This window comes from Lachnellula hyalina, assembly GCF_007821495.1.
Source record: "Lachnellula hyalina strain CBS 185.66 chromosome Unknown contig00218, whole genome shotgun sequence".
Lineage (NCBI taxonomy): Eukaryota > Fungi > Ascomycota > Leotiomycetes > Helotiales > Lachnaceae > Lachnellula > Lachnellula hyalina.
The window spans coordinates 13826-34707 of NW_022157332.1; the positions used below are offsets into that span (position 1 = coordinate 13826).

Sequence of the window (20882 nt, forward strand, 5' to 3'; positions counted from 1 at the left end):
TACGATCCCTCGAAGGCGCCGCAGCCAGAAAGTTCAAGGAGCCCTGACAGAGGCATTGGACATCATTTATCGAAGGGGCCAGAACCAGCAATACCAAGTAGTATGGTCGGAGACAGTGGATACCATTCATTGCAGGGAAGCAAGGCACCGGCTGCCTGGAACAATTTCGAGGTGGTCTCCCCAAAACTGCCACCGAGCCATTACTGGAAGGATAGGGTTTGGGCAAACTTTGGGTACCTTTCGTGTAATGGTTCTTGGGTGGATCCTGAGTGCGAACGTGAGCTCTCTGCTGCGCACAGAAGGAAGATGGAGTCCTATCATTACAAAGCGACCCTTTCGGCTGTTGGTTACCCCCGCCGTATCGGCCCCGAGGCAATACCTATCCATCAACAAGACGATTTATACGGATGGTATGTCGAAGAGGTTTCTGACGACATCGATTCCGAAGGAGATCCGCGGGCCCTTCGAATCACCCCAGAGATATTTGCATTCTGGGCCCAAGGCGCGATTGAGGGCAATCCTTATAAACACAAAGATATGAAAATTCAAGTAAGTTCAAATGTTATTTGTTAGCTTGGCCTCGGCCGTAGTCACAGAGCTAAAAATATGGAAAACAATAGAGCCCAATTCCATCTGAGAGGTACGACATGGAAGGCATTATCCCGCCACCACGTAATATGAAGCTGCAGTTCAAAAATGGTAGGCTCAGTATCGTGACAGGAATATCGGGAGGATACGAGACGCCGCAAAGCCCGACTTTGCTGTACGCACCGCTAGGTCTGTAATTTCTCGAACCCAAAGATCAACGTTTCTGACTTGTATACCTAGGTGTTGATGCCACCCAAGTACCTCGAAACTTCAGTGCCATGGATCCTCAAGCTGCCGTCGATATAGACAGAGCCCATTTACTTGATGGAAACACAAGCCTTGCAAGTTCGGATACCGCGTCTCTTGCAGAGACATACACCAATGTAGGTCTAGCATCTTTTCTGTCGAAATGAGTAGCATGCTGACAAGGTTTTGCAGGATGGTGCTATATATTATCTTTCACCAGATGATCCACTCTTGGGTGCACGCGAGTTCAGAGAAGCCGTTGATCGGGTGGAGAGAAAGAAATATCAAAAAAATTGGATTCTCAACAGAAACACCGACATTATGAAGGGAGTAACAGCCGAAAAATGGCACCTCGATCAAGAAGTGGACCGGATGCAGGAGATGCTGGATGCCGCAAAATCGGCAAAGGAAAAGCGTACACAGCCAAAGACACTGAAGAGGAAATCCAAATCGTCCAATCTGTCTAGCTCCTGTATAAGCAAAGACTACATGGACCAAGTCCAAAATCGGTCTGAATCTCTGTCTCATACATCATCAGAGCAAAATCTGAACGATCCCACCTCGTCAGGAACCACACCTCGCACACAGGTGCATGATATGCCCATTAATGGCGACCCGTCCAAAGCTATTTTGTCAGAACAAATCGATGGAGAGTCAAGTCCCAAGAAGCGAAAAGGGCAATACAAACGATTCTTCAGAGAGCTAGCTGATAATGAGCAGATGCTTGATGTGGAAATGGAGCTGGCTAAGGACGTGGCGGCTGGGTTCGAAGATATTATGATGGAAATCGAAATGCTGCGGAATCTTAAGGACGACCTGTTTAAAGCTCTCGAAGAAGCAGGCTGTAATGGTTTTGCTGTTGCTGCTGCTTCTCGTTCTTCCAGTGGCTCTTATGTGGTCGATAGTGCTTCCGACGTCGCCGATTATGAACCAACATACATGGAGGACACACGAGAGGATGCTTCCAACCTGGCCAATTATGAAGCACCATACGTGGAGGACCCACAAGAGAATCGCTTTTATGAGGACGACCTTTACGAAAGTGATGGTGGGGTCAGCCTCGCGTGGTGATTGAGGAGTCAGTCAAATACATCTTCGGATGTGCATTTTAGGAAAGTTCTCTACTTATTACTAATTTCTATTCTGTAGCTTTGGGCAAATCGCTATGGCATGGCATTGTGGGAGGATGTTTATGATTACCAAACATCTTCATACCGTTGTGCAAGTACAATAGTTACGCGATGTTTCGAGGCAGAGAAGGAAAGGACACCTAATTGGAGCGTAATGATGGTGGGCAGAGCCACGGATTTATACATGTACATTTAGAATGCCCAGATAAGAGAGCCATTATTGTCTGTGCCTTTATGTAACTAGAGCCCCAGAGCTATACAACATAATGCATACAAATCCAGACCCATCAGATCCGTTCGCTCAAGAGAGGAGCAGTAATATTTCCAAACCAACGCCTTCAGTGAGCCCATCCTTACTTATACATATACACGTCTCCCAGAGACCCATCTAGCTGTTCTTTACAACACCGACCTTCGCAGCCCGCAATACCCGCCCATTAAGTTTGAAGCCCTTTTGCTGCGTGAGGAACACCGTGTTATCCTCCTTGCTCTCCATGGGCGTCATGAAAGTCGCCTCGTGTTCGTTGGGGTTGAACTTCTCGCCCTCGACACTGGGATCGAATCTCTCTAGTCCGTGCTTCTTCAGCGTTGACATCAAGATCCCCTCTGTCATCTTGAGACCCTCGTACAACGATACTAGGTCCTGAAGATGCTCCGACTTCTCGGATGCATTGAGCTTTTCATGCGGAACCGTGGTCAGGGCCCGGTCGAGGTTGTCCACGCTGTCGACAAGGTCCTTGGCGAATTTCTGGATCGCGAAATCTTTCGCTGCTTGCATATCTCGTTTTGTCCGCTCCTGCAGGTTGCGGAATTCGGCTACGGAGCGTACGTATTTATCCTAGAAGGGGAGAAGTCAGGTTAGGCTAGATTCGTGATAAAATTGATGAAGGAGGGTGTTGCGACGTACTTTAAGATCGATAATCTCCCTCTCCTTGACCTCTAGTTCCTTCTTGACGGGATCCTCAGTCTTCGCCTCTGTCTTTCCTTCTGCAGCCGCAGGTTCACTGTCCTTCTTTGCCTCTGGTTCCGTGGCATACCATCTCGCTGACGCCAATGGGCGAGCTGGCAGTCTGTTTGCTGGGATAAATTGAGGTCTGCTTATAGCAGTCCTGGGTGCTGATCGGATGCTAGAGCTCAATGCCCGGGTGTGTCTGATGAGTGTTCTTTGAATCATGGTGAGGTCTAGTGTGTTTTGTTGCGTGTTGATGGTATCGTATGAAATCTGAAGTTCAACATTTTTTTCTGACATGGCATAGGTAGGTGTTGGTCCGTGCTGTGAAATAGATGATAGACCCACTGCGAACGATGATAATTAAACGGCCATCCCCCTATTTATCTCGCCTGATCATGATCAGCTGCGCCTTGAGTGACACGAAATTTTGCAAACAGGCATAATTTTCTAAACCTAGCATGGGATATAAAATTGGCCGGAGACCTTGAACTCAAGGATAAGATGGCGCGGCAGCTGACAACCTATTGTAATTACAGCTTTACGCACAGGAAAATGTTTAATATTCCCAAAGAAGTGGTTGAAGTTGATGAGGTGAGTTAGGAAGGGAGTTAGGAAGCAAGACAGTAGCAAGCCTTGGAAACTTACTACCATCTCTTGTGGTATCACTTTCACATTCTTTTGCTATTTCCGCGAGCGCTCTCATCAGTTCTATGTTCGGCAGGAACCATCTACTCACTTTCATCCTTGCCTACCTAGATACATAGGAATAAGTCCTTGACGGCTTCCTTCAAAACTCATTATTTTATAGGACATTCAACATTCTTAAGAATCCTCGGCATTTTATAGAAATGTGTGTAGGTGACTTAGAGATAATTATTTACCTAGGTAGCGGATGCAAACACTATGCGGATTCGTTGCTCTTCTCACGATGAGTATGCTGGAGTCAAGGAATATACTCATGTTCTTACAGATGCTAGCCATCGTGTTATTTTTCCTTTTAAGTCCAAAGTCCAAATGTTTTTGACAAGTCGCCCTCATCTTGATCCTTCAAGCGTCTTTGAAGACTCGACATCTTTAAGTATTTCGAAGTCCTCGGCCAATTCACCAAAAACCGTTCGCCTTCGCTTAACAAATCATTCACGTCTCCCGGTAGATATTGTCAGCGGAGAGATGTCGTGTTCGCCTTCAACGGAGCAGACGTCCATCTTCAAGGCCTACCAAACCTCCCTGCCGCTCAATCAACCGCGAGCGAAAACGCATTATATACCTCATTTCATCAGCGCGTACGCATTGAGACCTGGATACTTCGTCCCATTCTGCTATTTTAGTCTCCCCTTCAAGATGAACGAGAGCGACAGCGACAGCTACTGGGTCTTCCAGGACCAGCTGGTATCTCCAACAACCTCTAGAATCTATCGCCTTCGTCGTACCTCATCCACTCCACTTTTCACATTGAATGTTCAACACTCTCCAACCTCGCGACCTGTCCAGTCATCTTCCCATGTCAGAAGCCATAGTCACAGATCTAGTTGCTCTTCCGAAATCATGGCGCAGATCTTTGAAAGTATAAGTCCCATTGTCTCTTTCCATAGACCTTCTACTAATAATAAATAGATGATGGGTTTACAGATATTGGCAATGATGGACCATCTCATGGTAGCAGACCTCGTTCGGTTGGTAGTGTGTTTCTCTCAGATGGCAGAAGATCTACTTCAGTTGGCAGCAATTCTTCTCCAACAACCAATCTTCCTGTCGTTACCTATCACGGTCATCCGCCTCCTCCAGGGTTTGGAAACTCACCATTTGGGCCCATCGGCGGCGAACGTGCTTCTGCTGGTACACCAGGTGTAGGTTCTCTGCTTTCCTTAACTTTTAGCTGAAACACCTGCTGAAACACATCAAGGCATCCTCTCGCTTAGCACCCCCAGGATTCTACCAGCAGCAAAAGTCGAAGTCCCTCTCCGAAGTTGATTTCGATCCAGGAACCATGATTTCTCACGACTACTCCGCTCTACACGAAAACCTAAAGTCAGAGCCACCTATATCCCTGCAAGACGCTCGCGAGCTCAAAGCTGGGAACAAGCAGATGAGAAAGGATGTCATTTCTTTTATCAAGGAACGAACTAGGTTTCGCGTTGCTGAGATGGTGTTCACTTTCCCTTCACCTGTAGATGAAACTTTCAAGATGCCGCGAGTGGAGACTATGGAGGGAAGAAGGAGTTGATTGCTGCGTTCGCAGTCATCTTAGCTAGTGGTGAGTCTCTTTCGTGTGTTTTGCATAAGAGGCTCTGAGCTCAATTACACAGGAACAAATGGAGCTGTGATATGCGGTATTGGTGGCGTTTTTGGGAGGCAATTAGGTTGGGATGTGCGCACTCTGTTTTGTCACGGCAAAGTAGCTAACTTTTGCCTGGGGGTATTGATTGTGCTTTTGCGAATACTACTTGTGGTCACCTGCAAAGAGCCGAGCACTAATATAATGACAAGTTTTCTATGCAGCAAGCTTTCGATGACTCAACTGTATGATATTACTATGATCAAGGTTTTAACGAAATCTTCCACTACCGAATCACTCACTTGGACATGGACATTCTCGACGCTAGACGAATCTCATGCTTTCAAAAACCTACTTCGAGATACCCGAGTACAACCAAGGCTTTCTGTTATACTAACCTATTTTCAAATATATAGGTTTAGAAAAGATCTCACTAACGGGGATGTCACTTACTAGAAATGGAAGTAACATGAAGTTCTTCCATTACACGGTACTCACGTCTTTCAAAAAAGAATCAATTCAATATAATTATATATGTCATATCTCTCTAAGTACAACTTTTCCTCCAGCTTTGCCTCTTTCTTGACGGTGCGCTTCTAACAAAACCTTCATTCACCAGGTTTGGTTTGCTAGGCTTAAAAGACTTGTAAGAAAAATTTGAAGACATACAGATGGATTCCATCATCAGCAGAACTAGTGCGAGTGCTCATTGTAGCAGTTGGTTTAATAAATGGGACGAAGCAAACCGGGAACGAAGTTACCAAGTGTTTTTCTAGTTCACGTGACCCCCCTCCTTTTTCAAATGCATGTGGTTTGTCTACGGAAGAAGAGAGGTTGACTTTCCGGCTTGAAGCTCTATCTATGAGAGTAGAGCCTAATCTGTTCAAGTGTGTTCACATGTTTGGCATGGTTGTCTCTGAGTCTGAACGAGGTCTTTGTTTTGCCGCCGACCTCCATGCTCGAGCGAGACCTAGGAACAGCAACTCGATCCACGCGACCGCCCCACAACAAATAAGTAGACCCATCACGTATCAAGACCCCTCTCCTCTCATCCCTGACACAAGAACTTACGATCTGTATAACTTCATACGCAATGAAATCTCGCTCTTGGAGGCGGCAGAGGTCTTCAAAACGAGAGGTAAGAAACCTCACGACCCTCCTAAGGAGTAGGCCACTGCCAGATATTGACGCAATGCAGGCAGATAGATCAACCCAAGAATACCACGATCAGGAGCGGCCAACGAAAAGGTTAGTGTCCTAGCCACTCTTGAACATTTCCCAGATGTCTAATACTTTGAAGGGTTGAGATTGGTCTACCACAGAACCGACTCTTTGTTAACAGAATCAGCCCCTTCCTAGGTACTCAAAGGCTACACGATATCTTCGTCCCTTTTGGCAAAATCACGGATGTGTTCATTCCATATGAGGATGGAACAGGCGACCACAAAACGTTCGGATTTGTCCAATTCCAGAAAATCGAGAGTGCAGAAGAAGCTCAAATAGCACTAGACTGCTCTTTCGTTGATGGCAGAGTAATCCAGGTTCATTTTGCAAGCAGCGACCTTAACCACAAAGATTTGGAATCCTCAAGCCATACAACCACCACCACCACCACCACCACCAATGACGTGGAGCTACCTCGGAAGCTGTCTCGCAGAGTCGAGGCTGGTCAACCTTGCTCAATGAAACGGCTCTGTATTAGCGGATTCAGTAGCTCCCTGAGCATGCAAGCCCTCCACGAAAAGTTTCTTGGCTTTGGAGAGATCACGGACGTGCATATTCCACAAAATAGACTAAGGCGCGACCAAAGGGCTTTCGGATTTGTGGAGTTCCAAAAATCCACGAGCGCAGAAGAAGCACAAGTGGTAATGAATAGCTCCTTCATTGACGGCGACCGGATTTCGGTCCAATTCAGTCACCGACTTCCCGACCAGGAACGTACCGACTCTGTTGGCTCTTTTCCCTCCTCCGAAGACATCGAATCTCGCAGCAAGCGAGCCGAATTCTCAAATTACTCCAACAGAACGGCTAAGATCAAGAACGGACCAGATGCAAAGGAGACCAAACTTCCAAGCCTTTCACAGATAAAAAATACAGAATCAGTTGAGGTTGTGGAGAAGTCAAGCGTCGACTTTATGAATATGGCTGCTCAAGAGTATGTGACCGCCGCAAGAAGTCATATGCTTCAAAAGACCCAAAGAAGCTAATCATGAAGTAGCCTCGCCAGTGGACTAGATACTTTCGGCGAACCAATGAAACGACACATTCAAGAACTACGAGATCATATCAAGTACGAATATCCAACCGAAACGCCAGCAAAACAGACCCAAGCAATTGTATCATTGCAATCTAACTGGCTGAAGGAACATTTGGCAGATATAAAGAGCGTTAGGGTACATTTCGAAAGCGAAGAGGTAAGTACAATAGCTCTGCTAGATTGGCACGACGAGGCGTGGATAGCTGTCCCGGATCCAATTAAAGATTAAGGAGATGCTTGAGAATTCTGTTCTAATACCCCTTCTTAGAGTCTGATATCGCACCTGGACGACAGCACTGAAAGACGACAAAGACGTGCCCTTCTTCTATCTGCTCTGTCCCGAGTCCGCCTGATACTAGAGCAGATGTTCGTACTGAACAGATCGTTCCCTGCAGTTTTCCCTCCCTTATCAATTGCTCTTCGATCTTCATACATTCGGCTAAAGATGGTTATGGAAGAAGTCGAGCCCTGCTTCGAAACTACCTTCAATTCATCAACGAACCTGGAAAAATTGAGGAAGTTTATCCATGAGGATATCAGGGATATTTTTGAAGTTGTCTCGAAGATATAGCAGGGGTATGATTTTATAGGAATAAGAGGAAGGGCATGCCTTTTCTTCCCAATATCGTTTCCATGCAGTTTATAAGACGTCCTTGAGAGTGAACCGCATCCGTTGGAGGTGTGGATATGGAAAATGAAACAAAACTGATACTGTAGAGTTTAAAGGCCTCCTAGTAACATACAAGTCAAAACCAATTCCATTCTCTGTACATCAATTTTGAAACACGCCGCAAAAGGCCGGTAGTGGATATTATGGTTCAGCGGAAAAGGGGAGATAGTCACGTGCAGTACACAGACCAGAGTGTTCAGAAAGGAGTTTAAGTCGGTGGCTGTATACATATATGCATTCGCACTTGTATAAATAGCCAATAACTAGTAGGATATTATATATACTTAAGGTAGGTAAGGTAGTCAGTGAGAGATAAATATGCTGGCGTGGAATGGAGGGAGGGGTATAAGAAGCTTAATGGCTTTACTAGTGTAATGCAGTAGTGACGTTATTTCAAGCATGCTGAGAATGAGCCAATCACAGCTCTGCAGTTTCAAAGAACACCCCCTGTCGGCGCCACATCACCTTGACATCCCTCTTCTAATATGCCACTGTCCACCACACCCAACTGACCACAAAGTAGCTCTCCCTCCCTCCCTCCCCCTCTTCATTCACCACTACCCATTCCTCTTCCATTTTCCTCCACTCTTCCTTCCCTCTTCCTTCCCTCTCCACATTGTTTTATGTTCTCTCTAAAACTCCCGACAAACACTGTACTTCGACAGTTCCTCCATCAAGCTTCACCCCGCAATCTCAGCATTACCCAAACATTCAGCACTACGTCACGAATCATGGCTCCAGAATACAAGCTCAAAGGCCTCACCAGCCTCGATCTGAAGTCTGGCGAGAAGAGAGAAGTCGAAGTCGAGGGCATCGAGGAGGGAAAGGTGCTGCTATTGAACGTGGGAGGAAAGACTACCGCTTTGGGAAGCAAGTGTACCCACTATGGAGCCCCGCTGGTAAAGGGAGTTCTGACTGGTGATGGAAGGATTACTTGCCCATGGCATGGAGGTAAGTCGTGATTTAATCCGAAAATACTGTTGCTAATTTGAATAGCTTGCTTCAAGGCTTCAAACGGAGACATTGAGAATGCACCTGCCATCGATGCCCTGCCCTCCTTCCAATTGTCCGAAAAGAATGGTGGGGTCTACATCACTGGTGAACAACAAAGCATCAAGGGCAGCCGAAGAAAGCCAAATATCAAGATCACAGGGACTGCTGGCTCAGAGAAGGTGGTTATTGTTGGTGGAGGAAGTGGAGCTCTTGGAACATTGGAAGCACTTCGCGAGAACGGTTTCAAGGGAGCAATTACGTTGATTGGAAGTGAAGGATACCCCCCGATCGACCGGACCAAGCTATCGAAAGCTCTCATCGACGACCCATCCAAGATTGCTCTTCGAGATGAAGCTTGGTTCAAGGAAGGCTCAATCAATTATGTCAATGATGAGGTCACTGATGTTGACTTTTCTACCAAGAAAGTTTCAACAAAGGGAGGAAGCTCATTCCCATACACGAAGCTGGTCTTAGCTACTGGAGGATCTCCCAAGAGTCTACCCCTACCAGGTTTCAAGGACCTGAGCAACATCTTTCTCCTTCGCACAATCCCACATGTTAAGGCTATCCTCGGAGCTATCGGAGATAAGAACAAGAAGATAGTCATCATCGGAAGTTCTTTCATTGGCATGGAAGTCGCCAATGCTGTCGCCAAGGATAACGATGTTACAGTTGTTGGAATGGAAAAGGCTCCATTGGAGAGGGTTATGGGTGAAGAAGTCGGTAGGATCTTCCAAAAGACCCTCGAGAAGAACGGTGTCAAGTTCAAGCTCAGCGCTGGTGTCGAAAAAGCCGTTCCCTCAAAGTCCAACTCGTCAAATGTCGGTGGCATTCTCCTCAAAGATGGCACAACCCTCGAAGCTGATCTCGTGATCCTCGGCACTGGTGTTGGACCAGCCACCACTTTCCTAAAGGACAATAAAGCTGTGGAGCTACAAAAAGATGGTTCTCTCAAGACTGATGAGAACTTTGTTGTCTCAGGCCTGAAGGATGTCTACGCCATTGGCGACATTGCTACCTACCCCTACCATGGTCCCGGAGGTGACGGCGCGCTGACACGCATCGAGCACTGGAATGTAGCTCAAAACGCCGGTCGTGGAGCAGCAGCTCACATCGTCGACCCATCTGCGCCTCCAAAGGCATTCATCCCAATTTTCTGGTCAGCACTCGGAAGCCAGCTGCGTTACTGCGGTAACACCGTAAATGGATGGGACGATTTGGTTCTTACTGGGAGCCCTGAAGAGGCAAAGTTCGTGGCGTACTATACAAAGGGCGAGACAGTGGTTGCGGTTGCGAGTATGCAAGTTGATCCGGTTATGGCACAGTCTAGTGAACTCATGCGGAGGGGCAAGATGCCGAGTAAAAGTGAGCTGAAGAAGGGGGTTGATCCGCTTAGTATTAGCGTGCCGGCTGAGTTGCAGATTTGAGGACTGCTGATGGAATGGAATGAATATTAGGAATGAGAAATGATCAAATGTTTGCAGCAAAATCACGCAGTACTCTCTCCTCGAGCTAGTTCCTAGACGAAGATTCCCTACTTACGAGATTTACTAGCGGATTAGCGAACCTAGATAGACATCGATCCGTTTCCACTTCATGTTTATACGGCTGCAGGATTGACTTGATACCATACAAGAATGGCTCGCCCTGCTACATGGCTTAATTATACCCAAACATGCTTCTGGCACCGGCGGCACAAGAAATGGAATCACTCCTAACCATTCCGTCCATACCAGCAACATGCCAAGTAACTTGATGAGAGAACTTCTTATTTCGTTCTATATATAGCAAGACAGGGTAGGATAAACTGCCGGACCGGCCCGGCAATCGACCCCTGCAAGGTTTGTATGCACTGCACGCTCAAGGGCCTGTGCACTACGGTAGGGGATGCATGCAGGGAGTCTGAAGGCTGCCGGGAGCATAGTACACGACTGTGGCGGAGATGAAGCATGCTTTCGCCCGTGGCTTAACTATATAGTTAAGCACACCGTGGGGTAGCGTGTGGAGTTGTAAGAACGAGAATTCCTCGTAGGATGTGAGAAATGAATAAGTCTCATGTTGTATTTAGTTATGTAAGGCTTTTGACACCTTGGACTTGGACTTGACCAACCTTGAAGAACAATACAAACTGTATTTCATCAGGATAGATATCTGAAATCATTAACTTAAATTTAACTTCTAAATGCAAGCAGTATCACAATCTAACATCACAGGGTATTCCATCCATGCCGAACTCCAAATAACTCATATCTCATGCATATCCAACAAATGAAAGCACTATATCTATAAAGAATGATTTCCCCCTCCCCCCATGTACGTTCATTACCAATTATTAGTTAGCTCAACCTGGCGCTTCACCTTCCATTAATACCTCCCTCAAGGCTTCATGATCGACTGTAGTTGATTGAACGCTACTCGGCATCCTCTCCGTCCTCTTCACGAAGCCGGGTATGGGTCCTTGCTGGTTGACACCTGGTGGTCTGCCGAATGTCGCCTTTAACGGATCAACGGGCGTGCTGACTACTCTCTGTTGATTTCTATTCGGCACTCTCAAATTCTCGGATGATTTCGCAGGACTCATGCCCCAGCGGCCGAAGACCCAGCCACCAAGCTTGCCGCTAAGACCAGTGGAGGGACTTTCGCCCGAATTCGAAGAGTTGATGGAACGAGAGTCGGAATTGTTCTGACGGATGCTGGAACGGAGGTATGTGGAGCTATCGTGGCCCTGGCGAGAAAGCGTCGGACGCGCCGTAACCATCGTATTAACGGTAGCCATGGAAGCGGGTGCCCCGAGCCTTGATCGTGGACGAAGCGTTGCATTTCCGCGCGTGATGGTGAACTGGGATGGTCGAGATTTCAAGGTGTGAATGTCGATTCCCGATATGGATAAAACGGATTCATGGGAGTTGGAGCGTCGATGTGATGGCTGGAAGGATGGATTCCAAATGTCGCCATCTTCCTGCATAAAATCGGAATCCGGAGATTTATCAGAAGGAGTGATGCCGTCGTCTAATGAAGGTACGCTAGGTGTTTCTAGGTTTCCGATTTCTTCGACGTCGTCATCTTCTTCCTTGATCACATTATCTGGTCGGAAGTTGGAAGGAGGTATGAAACTCCGAGTTGACACTTCTGATCCCCGTTTGCGGTGACGGATTGGTTGAAATTGTGGTGATATTGGATCGATACTTGACCCAGGGGAGGTGGGACGAGATGAATCGACATCAAATCCTCTATCAAATAACGTGCTGTTCCTGTACATCGATTGAGGCGAACTTGGTACAGATGACGGAGCGAAATCCGACATATGACCAGACTGCACCGACCAGCGATTGTTGTTCGGGGTTGTTGGTATAGTGACGGCTGTTTGAGAAAGGATCGCGCTGGCAGTATCCTGGTTCCTAGGTGTGTTTAGACTCTGAGCATTCCGCGGCGGAGTGAAGAGTGAAGTGTTAAGGGATGTTCTCTTCTTTTTGGGGCGAATCTCTTTCTTCGGAACGTGATAATGGTGATGGATGTGGAGCTCCTGTGATATGATGGGCGGTGGTTCGGGCATATCTGTTGAAGCAAGCTCTGCCCTCAAAGTCGATGGTCCGCTAACATCCTCAGTGCCCTCAAGAGGTTGATGCAGCTCGAGTTGCAGCCGTAATTCTTCTACCTCATCGTTCGAACTTTGCAGCATCTCCCGCAGTTCTATGATTCCCATCTGCAAATTCGCGTTATCCTGGAGGATATCCTTGACGAAATGTGACACGACGTTACTGCCATTCTTTCCATGACCTGTCGTGGCCGCTGCAGCCTTCAGTCGTCCCGCCGCGGTGTCTAATTCCCTCTCAACCGTTCGCTGTCTCTCCATGCGACCAAGAACCTCGACATGCCGCTCTCTTTCATCCCTTGCTTCGCGTTCTATCCTCTCCAGCTGGTCTTGCAAATCGCATAGACCCCTCTCGGCTTTCTTCCATCTCTGTATGGCAGAACGTTCTTCAGCTTCTGTCTTCGTGACCGTCCTCTGTAACAGATCTTGCTCTTGTTCCAAGGCCGCCAACTGGATTTCGAGCTCAAGAGTCCGCGATGCCAGCCCCTCCAAACGTCGTAATTCTTGCCGTGTTGACTGAAGTGTGTTCTCGAGAGATTTAATGTGCAGTTCGGAGTCTGACACAGTTGTATTGAGTGTTTCCAGCTGATTTAATAGGCCGCGATTCTCGATACTGGTCTTCTCATTCTTGGTTTCCAGCTCCTTCTTATCACACTCAAGTTTCTCAATAGTTGAGTTCATATCCAGGCGATCGCGCTCGGCATCTTGCATATACTGTTCATGCCTGACCAGAAGAGCCTGTAGGGCAAAAGTCAGTCCCTTAGACATCTTGACTGCAGGTATTTGAATAGAAAGCAAAATGCAGAAAGCATGGAGTCCGGGGGTAAAGACCTTTCAATCTCCACCCGAGACAACGAGGAATGTGACCTACCTGGCCCAGCTGAGCAGCAGTATGAACTTCTTTTTCCAAATCATCTAGCGCGGTGCAATTATGTTTTAGAAATGCGCAATCGCTTCTTCCACAGCAGCAGTGGAGATCGGGCCTCGTCGAGGTACCAGCTGGAATGCGACCTATCAAGGCCTCCAGATTCTGGTCCTCAGCCATCACAATAGTCTCTGGGCGTCCTACCAGGTCGTTTCTGAATTCCGAGTGTCGCGTCGTACCTGTATCATAGTTGCGGCGCGACTCCGACAACGATAAGGTGGTAGTAGGTAGGTACACAGGAGCCCTCGGTATTTGATCTGGTGGTTGGAACGGCGCTCAGAAAGAGGCATTCGATTCCCATTCCAAGGCGTGGTGGTGGTGAGTAAAGTGAAATGGCTGGTGATTGTTGTTTTGTTACGGAACAGTCACGGGGCATGCATGAGCCATGAGTTCGTGGGAACTTGGAAGCCCACTCGGCCCATAGATTAGCGGGCCGACCTGCATTGTGCTGGACACAAAAAGCAGCACTGATTTTCATCGACTCTGATTCGTCCCACTGCACTGGAACATGAATACATTGGTGCCGCTTATTCAGCTCACCGCAAGCCTGCCGGCAGTGTAGTAGTGTACTGTACCTAGCAAACCCTGCATTCAAGCAGGTACACACCAATTGATTGGCTTCTGCCTCCTGAACTGAGACTCTTCCCAGCCACCTTCACTATAAATCCAATAACAAGGTGACACATCGCGAACAACACGTATACTGAAAAGCTTTGTTCACACCAATCCAAGTTTGTGAATCGTGAATCCCTCAAATTTGGCTATTTACAAGCACTCCGTACCAAGCGGTGCGAAGACTATCGAATCAAGTCCTATATACATTATTCACAAGTGTGAAGTTGAACTTCTCCCGGAGACAAAACCCGTACAGTATTGTCGCCCCCCTCCCGTGCAGTTTCCACATCTCCCATCTAAACAGTCGGCCACCCGTTCGACCATCCTAGAACGTTCCAACCAAACAGGTAACTGCCATCTCCTAGTCCTACGTCCGTGTCGGCGTAATGATAGTAGAGCACTAGTCCTTTGCTTGAGTCTGTAAACACACCTCTGTTCCAAACAAATTAGCTCCTGGTGGCACAATAGGGAAGGAAGGACTTGCTGTCCACCTGGGCCATAGGTAGTCCCATGGCTTGCGAGTAGTGTCGTTCCTCCGCTTGAGGTGCATGCAACACCGCTCTGGTCTACAAAGCCGCCAGTTGCGGATGTCGACCTGCACATCATGATTTTGTACTCGTCGCCTGTCGCGGGTTTGGTCCTGAGGAACAATGTCAGTATCATGGCGAACAAGAGCACATCTTCACTTACGTATCATATCCGCAGCATATTCCATGAGACCAGAGCAGATAATAGTAGCCGCTGTAATAAAACATGTAACTGCCTTCGCATGGATGTGTACCGGTTGCGTCGTACTCGATATTGACTGACGTGCCAGACGGAGTTTTCGCATCCGAGCTCATTTGCACTTGGTAGATATCGTGCCAGAAGGATCCGAAGTTAAGGTAGTAGCTACTGCCGACTGCTATGAGGTTTGGATCAATCGCATTGTACACTTTTGAAGGAGACGATGCTACTCCGGTAGCCCCGAGGTCAGTCCAAGAACCTACGTCCATCGTGCTGCTGGTCGCAAGACCGATTGCACTGGTCTGTGATCCGGATGTCGAGACGGCATAGTACATGTAGTAGAGATCTCCAACCTTGTGAACGTCGGGAGCCTAAATTTGCATTGATCAGTAACATACTTATATGTGGCGGCTGCTTGCTACTAACCCATAAATCTGTATTACCAGCCAAGTCGATCTTACTTCCGCTTGGGAGAGCATAACCCGTGAGAGTCCAAGGACCACTTAGCGAACTCGCAGTCGCTATTTCTATTCCACTTCCAGTGTTGAATTTGAAGTATAAATTATCGCTCGTACGCTGGATGATAGAAGGGTCGTGGGCCCAGCAAGCACCAGAACATGCTCCGGGGTTAGAGTAGCCTTGTGCGAGAGATGCAGTTGCGATGAGAAAAGCTGTTGCAGACCGGAGGAGAGAAAACATATTGGCGGGTGTGGTGAATGAAGTCACTGCTCAAAAAAGTGTCCTGAGAAAGCATTCTCCTTATACTTCGTATGAAAGTTCATTCTAGGAGATTGGTTCAGAGAGCATAGAGGATTCTTAATTTTACTTCATCTTTCATTCGTGGAAAGCTCCACATCAATACGAGAGCCTCGTAGAGTGGGCAGACATTCATGTGATGCATCTAGGCTAACAATACGCCACTGTGCCAAATGAACAATAGGAGGAGGCCACGGAAATTCGACGAGAGCGAAGTTCCCGCTGACCACGGTTTTTCTTCCATCCCAGGAACAGGAATCCAAATTCCTCCAGGTCGTTCAGCCAAGTCTCGAGTCAGACGAGGAAACGGGGAGCTTTCCTGTTCAGCGTGTGCGACATAGATCACAAGGCGTCCAGGAACCCGCGTAATTGGAGCACATGGAAGTAAGTCTTACTTCGTATAGTTATAGGCTTCGGCGGGTGCCTAAACTCAGTTATAGATCTCCCTTGTTGTCCTTCGGTATTTGCGGGGTACTGCGGGCGTTCCGTGAAGCCCTGGCCTGCTTTCCACGAATCGGGGATTGAGGCTAAAGTTTGAGTCAACTTTATTTCGACGCATTCTCAAAACTCAAAAATGACAAAAGCAGATTAGAATCCACTTGAGCTGTCAGAGAAGAGAAACCACACCTGATAACTTCTGATAGGCGCGGTCCGAGCGCCAAACGTGTTCACGTGGATAGGCTTCAGACTAAGAGAGGTCAATGAGGGGTGGAATAGGTTGTATTTCCTCCGTGGTTTGTGAAGTCCTACCTACAGGAAGATATGGACCATTTTCCATTCTAGAATATTTGCTGAGAATGATTTTCCGAATGGTATTGTCAGCCTGAATTCCTCAAGAATTCTCCACCTCTAATTAGTAAAGCCGTGAGAGACAAGAAACCACTTGAAGATATTGGAAGTGAAGAACAAGATCATTGTATATTTTTATCGTTCTCGTAATTTCTCGCTCCCTCTGCTCGCCGTGTTTCTGTCTCTCTTAGCCTACGTTACCGCATCCTATTCTGGTGATTCAAATCCCATCAGGACGCCAGACGGCAGTGGTTCCCCTAAAGCCCCTTCCTTTATACACCAGTCTTGGGGCATTCTTGCTGACCTTGGAAACGAATAGGGGGAGCCACGCCATCGGACGCCTTGACGTATATGACCAGCTAACATTGGAATCGGCCATCGACGGCACTGTCGTACACTTCGGTACCTGGACTCGCAACCGAGCAAAGTAGGTACTGTACCATTGTATAGAGGATACTGTCGTGTTTGCAGCTGTAACATGGCATAGAGGATGGAAGTGTCAGGATGCTATTAGACCCCTCTCGTCTTGCAATCCAGCCAGTTTCTGGTCGCGGTTTTGTTCAGCACCTGAGAAGTCCCAGTTCACTTGGAGCCGTGCCAAGGTCCAAGGTCCAAGGCTATTTGAGTTGCAATGAGGTGCAAAGAGGTGCAATGAGGTGCATGAGAATACAATGAGGTGCAATGAGAATACAACACATGGATTCAAGGACAGCACACACGTCTTGCTTCTTAATACTGGACCAACCGTACCCGTACCTCCGTACTCGTATCCTGCTATCGGTCGATCTCTTTTTGTCGGGAGCAGAGATGTCCCAAACAAGCGAGTCTGCGTCAGTACGCGCGGATCGTTGCTCGAGCTGTTCCGTGTTCCATGGTCCTGAGAACTGCTTGAAACAAGTGCAAGGACTCCACGTAGCAGGGAGCAATCCTATTGGTCGAGGGAGTCATCCCAAATGGGTTATGACGCCACATCTTTGCGCCACACTATGCAGGCACTCCAAGCAGGTTTTCCACCTTACTGTAAACTGTCTTTCCCTTTCTTTTACGCAGATTCGTCGATGGATAGGCGCAAGTGATCCAATGAAACGTCCAAGTATTCTGTGTGAGAGCCACGAGTTCCATGCTGTGGCTTGCCCTTCCCCAAGGAGCTGACCTCCGGACTCGTCGCTCTGTGTGATGTCAAGGAAGTCGGCATACGTCACTTCTACTGTAAGATGCCTTATATTTCTACGCACTTCACTTTCCCATCTTCCAGATCGATTTACTCTTTCCAAAGTCAGTCCGTCAGTCGTTCCATGATATCGTTAGTAACGCCAGAAACACCGCGCATTGATCAATCAGATCATCGTCTTCCGCGATGGATCCAACTCAGAAATCCCCAGAGCGAGCATTTGCTCTGCAGAAATATCTCCTCCTCCACTCGCAACATGATGCCCTTCAGAAGCATCTAAGCCAGATCTCAACATCCCTCCCCGAAGCACCCTCCTCATCGCCTGAACCCTCTCCAGATCGATATCGACAGGGATCAATCTCATCCTCAGCTGGATCAGACTCAAGCTATCTATCATCTTCTCCTCCCGAATGTGCCAGACACCATCATCGAAGCGGCAGCATACAATTCCCTCAGCCCCAGAGACCCGTATTGAAGACTAGAAGATCGTCTCTGCCGACAGTCGTTACCGAGAGTCTCTTGGGTGAGATCGAGGAAGATGAGATCAAGTTGAAGGATGTAAACCAGCAAATCAAGAGCACCTTGACAGCCCTGCTCAACTGTGAAAGTGTCAGGGGTGATAGGAGATATAGAAATTGGATTCAGACTCGACTTATGGATACGGAGCAGGAACTGAAAAAGAGCCGTTGCCAGAGTCGCAACAGGAGGAGTGGTGATGACTCCAACGGAATGACACTCTAAGTTGATTACAGTACGCTGTATGGGAAATTGCACTGGCGTTTGGCCTTGGGATAGATACTTTTGATTCACACTTTTGTACTTGATACCCCTGACTGTTCATCAGCAGTTTTCGTTCAATTCGACGTCGTTACTATTTATTAACCAGACGTGACTGCCATTACATGTGAAGATTAACGGGCTTCGTCCTGGAGAGAATACTCGAGTAGTGGCATGACCGCAAGCTTACCACGCGGCAGCTGTAGTATTTACCTGACCTAGCAGTGCCTATATCTTAGGATCTTGTTCTATGCGGCACCTGGGTACGTCCGTACAAATCGTGAAGCCCAGAATAGCAATGCCCTAATGAGGCATAGCCTCTCATGTGATTTTAACGCGAGTGTCAGTACACCGCACCTTCCAATAAGCCCAGTTCGAGAACTGATATGAGGCTTTTGATCTTGTAGAGCTTCCATCCATCTGGTCTAAATACATTTCTCAGCAGAGAGCGATATCCGAAAGGAGTTAGGTTGTTATCCACGTGACCAGATTCCGGGATTCTAATCGTCATTCACATGTGAAGCAGCTATCGTTCCAAAAGTCTGAACTACAGATTCGGACGACCAAACATCCGTCGCAAACGAATGCATGTAACAGCCCCAGCTGCGGGTCCCTGGATCATTCCCCCAACCTAGAATGGAGCTCTCAAACGCTCTTGCCCTGTAGGTATATGTAGGACAAGTAGAAGCATTCTCATTCCCCCTCTCCTTCTCTGTCCTTCGTCTCACTATATCTTATTGTCTGCCATAATCGCTTGCGCTTCACTGTTACTTACTTCTTAGCTTCATTATCTCTTGTTACATATCTCTACAACATACCCAAAGAATTGTGTTCCAATGGTCTCAATGGCCAGTAAATGCGAGAGCGAGAAAATCCCTACTCCGCAGAAGGGTGCATTCTTCTCTTTCATCAAAGTACGTTCTGCTCGATATAGCAAAAGCCCATTACGTCCATGACTAATATCACATACAGTCAATCGCGACCTTTAAGGGCGATTTGTCCTCCCTGACCGCGCCTCCATTCCTCCTCTCCCCGCAATCTGTCACTGAATATAGCGCATACTGGGCCGAACATCCCAACTTATTTGTTGCGCCGGCGCATGAAAATGATGCCCAGAAGCGGGCGCTAAGTGTACTAAAGTGGTTTCTGAGTACGCTGAAGCAACAACATAGTAATAAGGATGAGATCGGCAGGAAGAAGAAAATGAAGCCCTTAAATCCTTTCCTCGGGGAGCTGTTCTTAGGGAAGTGGGTTGATAGCGTGGGTACAACCGAGTTAGTTAGTGAGCAGGTCAGGTGAGTTTCAATACATGAACATAGGGAGGAGCAATGCTGATAAACACGGTAGCCATCATCCACCCGCAACCGCGTTTAATGTTTGGAATACTGAACACGGTATTCGAGTACGTCGAAACACCCGTGTCGAAGATGCTCTAATTCTAACACTTATGGTAGCTGCAGGGTCACATCATACCCAAAGTCTACTTTTCTGGCACAGTACACATCGACCGGAAAGGCTACGGCACCATGCACATTGACAAATACAACGAAGATCACCTAATAACCATGCCAAAAGTTCACGTTGAAGGGCTTATGTCCGCTTCTCTCGCCCCTGAACTATCAGGTACCTCATACATCAGAAGCTCATCCGGCTACACAACTAAAATCGAGTATCACTGCAAAGGCTGGGTTAGCGGGAAGCGAAATTCATTTCTGGCTACTATCTTCCATGATAACCATGAGGACGAGCCAATATATGTTGCTGAAGGCCAGTGGAACGATAAATACACGATCAAGGAGGGTAACCGGCAGAACATTTTGGAGACGGTCGATGTCAACACATACTCACGGACACCTTTGACTGTAGCCCCCGTGCAAAATCAACATCACTTAGAGTCACGGCGCGCTTGGAAGCCGGTCGTAGATGCAATTAACCAGGGGGATATCTTTGCTGTCGGCCAGGAGAAATCTAAAATTGAGAACGAGCAAAGAGAGATGCGGAAGCAAGAAAAGGGCGAAGGGAAAGACTTTCCAAGGCGGTACTTCAGTCTCGCTAAAGAAGATCCAGTGGGCGAGAAGCTTGCGGAAGGGCTGAAGAATACATCAATGAAAGGTGCTGTGGATGCACACCATATGATCTGGCTGTGGGATGAGGAGAAGTACCAGCGGATTCAGAACAATCAGAAGAGTGGGACCAAGAGTCCTGTCCATTCAAGATTTGATTCAGCCATTAGCATGAGTATAGACTCGACGGGCTCGAGCGCCTCAACCGACTCCTTTAGAGGAAGGTAGGGAGAGGATAGGGAGAGGATAGAATTATGATTAATACAGTATATACTATTTATTTTTCTCTAGACATGATTGTGGTCTAGTGACTGGTAGCTGCAGTCTTCGATGCTCTTTAACGCCAGGATCACAGGA

The 20882-nt window shown here is 47.5% G+C and overlaps 6 protein-coding genes across 6 annotated transcripts; 3 read left to right on the plus strand and 3 right to left on the minus strand.

The window, feature by feature from the left end:
• Positions 1-2352: 2352 nt before the first annotated feature.
• Positions 2353-3213, minus strand: grpe (GrpE-like protein, mitochondrial; the record flags this gene model as incomplete). The annotated part of the gene is made up of 2 exons (XM_031153037.1): positions 2353-2802; positions 2872-3213. The coding sequence occupies 2 exons, from the start codon at positions 3211-3213 to the stop codon at positions 2353-2355; spliced, it is 792 nt and encodes a 263-aa protein (XP_031001692.1).
• Positions 3214-8783: 5570 nt separating this feature from the next.
• Positions 8784-10538, plus strand: aif1 (Apoptosis-inducing factor; the record flags this gene model as incomplete). The annotated part of the gene is made up of 2 exons (XM_031153038.1): positions 8784-9069; positions 9115-10538. Coding segments are annotated over 2 exons (1710 nt in total), but the record flags the coding sequence as incomplete, so codon positions are not given.
• Positions 10539-11452: 914 nt separating this feature from the next.
• On the minus strand, positions 11453-13748 carry LHYA1_G008118 (uncharacterized protein; the record flags this gene model as incomplete). Its single annotated transcript, XM_031153039.1, has 2 exons — positions 11453-13441; positions 13575-13748. The coding sequence occupies 2 exons, from the start codon at positions 13746-13748 to the stop codon at positions 11453-11455; spliced, it is 2163 nt and encodes a 720-aa protein (XP_031001696.1).
• A 791-nt stretch (positions 13749-14539) lies between these two features.
• abnA_1 (putative arabinan endo-1,5-alpha-L-arabinosidase) lies at positions 14540-15668 on the minus strand (the record flags this gene model as incomplete). Its single annotated transcript, XM_031153040.1, has 4 exons — positions 14540-14673; positions 14735-14883; positions 14934-15340; positions 15396-15668. 4 exons carry the CDS (start codon positions 15666-15668, stop codon positions 14540-14542), a joined length of 963 nt encoding a protein of 320 aa, XP_031001697.1.
• Positions 15669-17871: 2203 nt separating this feature from the next.
• Positions 17872-18426, plus strand: LHYA1_G008120 (uncharacterized protein; the record flags this gene model as incomplete). Its single annotated transcript, XM_031153041.1, has 1 exon — positions 17872-18426. One exon carries the CDS (start codon positions 17872-17874, stop codon positions 18424-18426), a length of 555 nt encoding a protein of 184 aa, XP_031001702.1.
• Positions 18427-19307: 881 nt separating this feature from the next.
• kes1 lies at positions 19308-20753 on the plus strand (the record flags this gene model as incomplete). The annotated part of the gene is made up of 3 exons (XM_031153042.1): positions 19308-19376; positions 19435-19740; positions 19917-20753. 3 exons carry the CDS (start codon positions 19308-19310, stop codon positions 20751-20753), a joined length of 1212 nt encoding a protein of 403 aa, XP_031001701.1.
• Between the last annotated feature and the right edge of the window lie 129 nt (positions 20754-20882).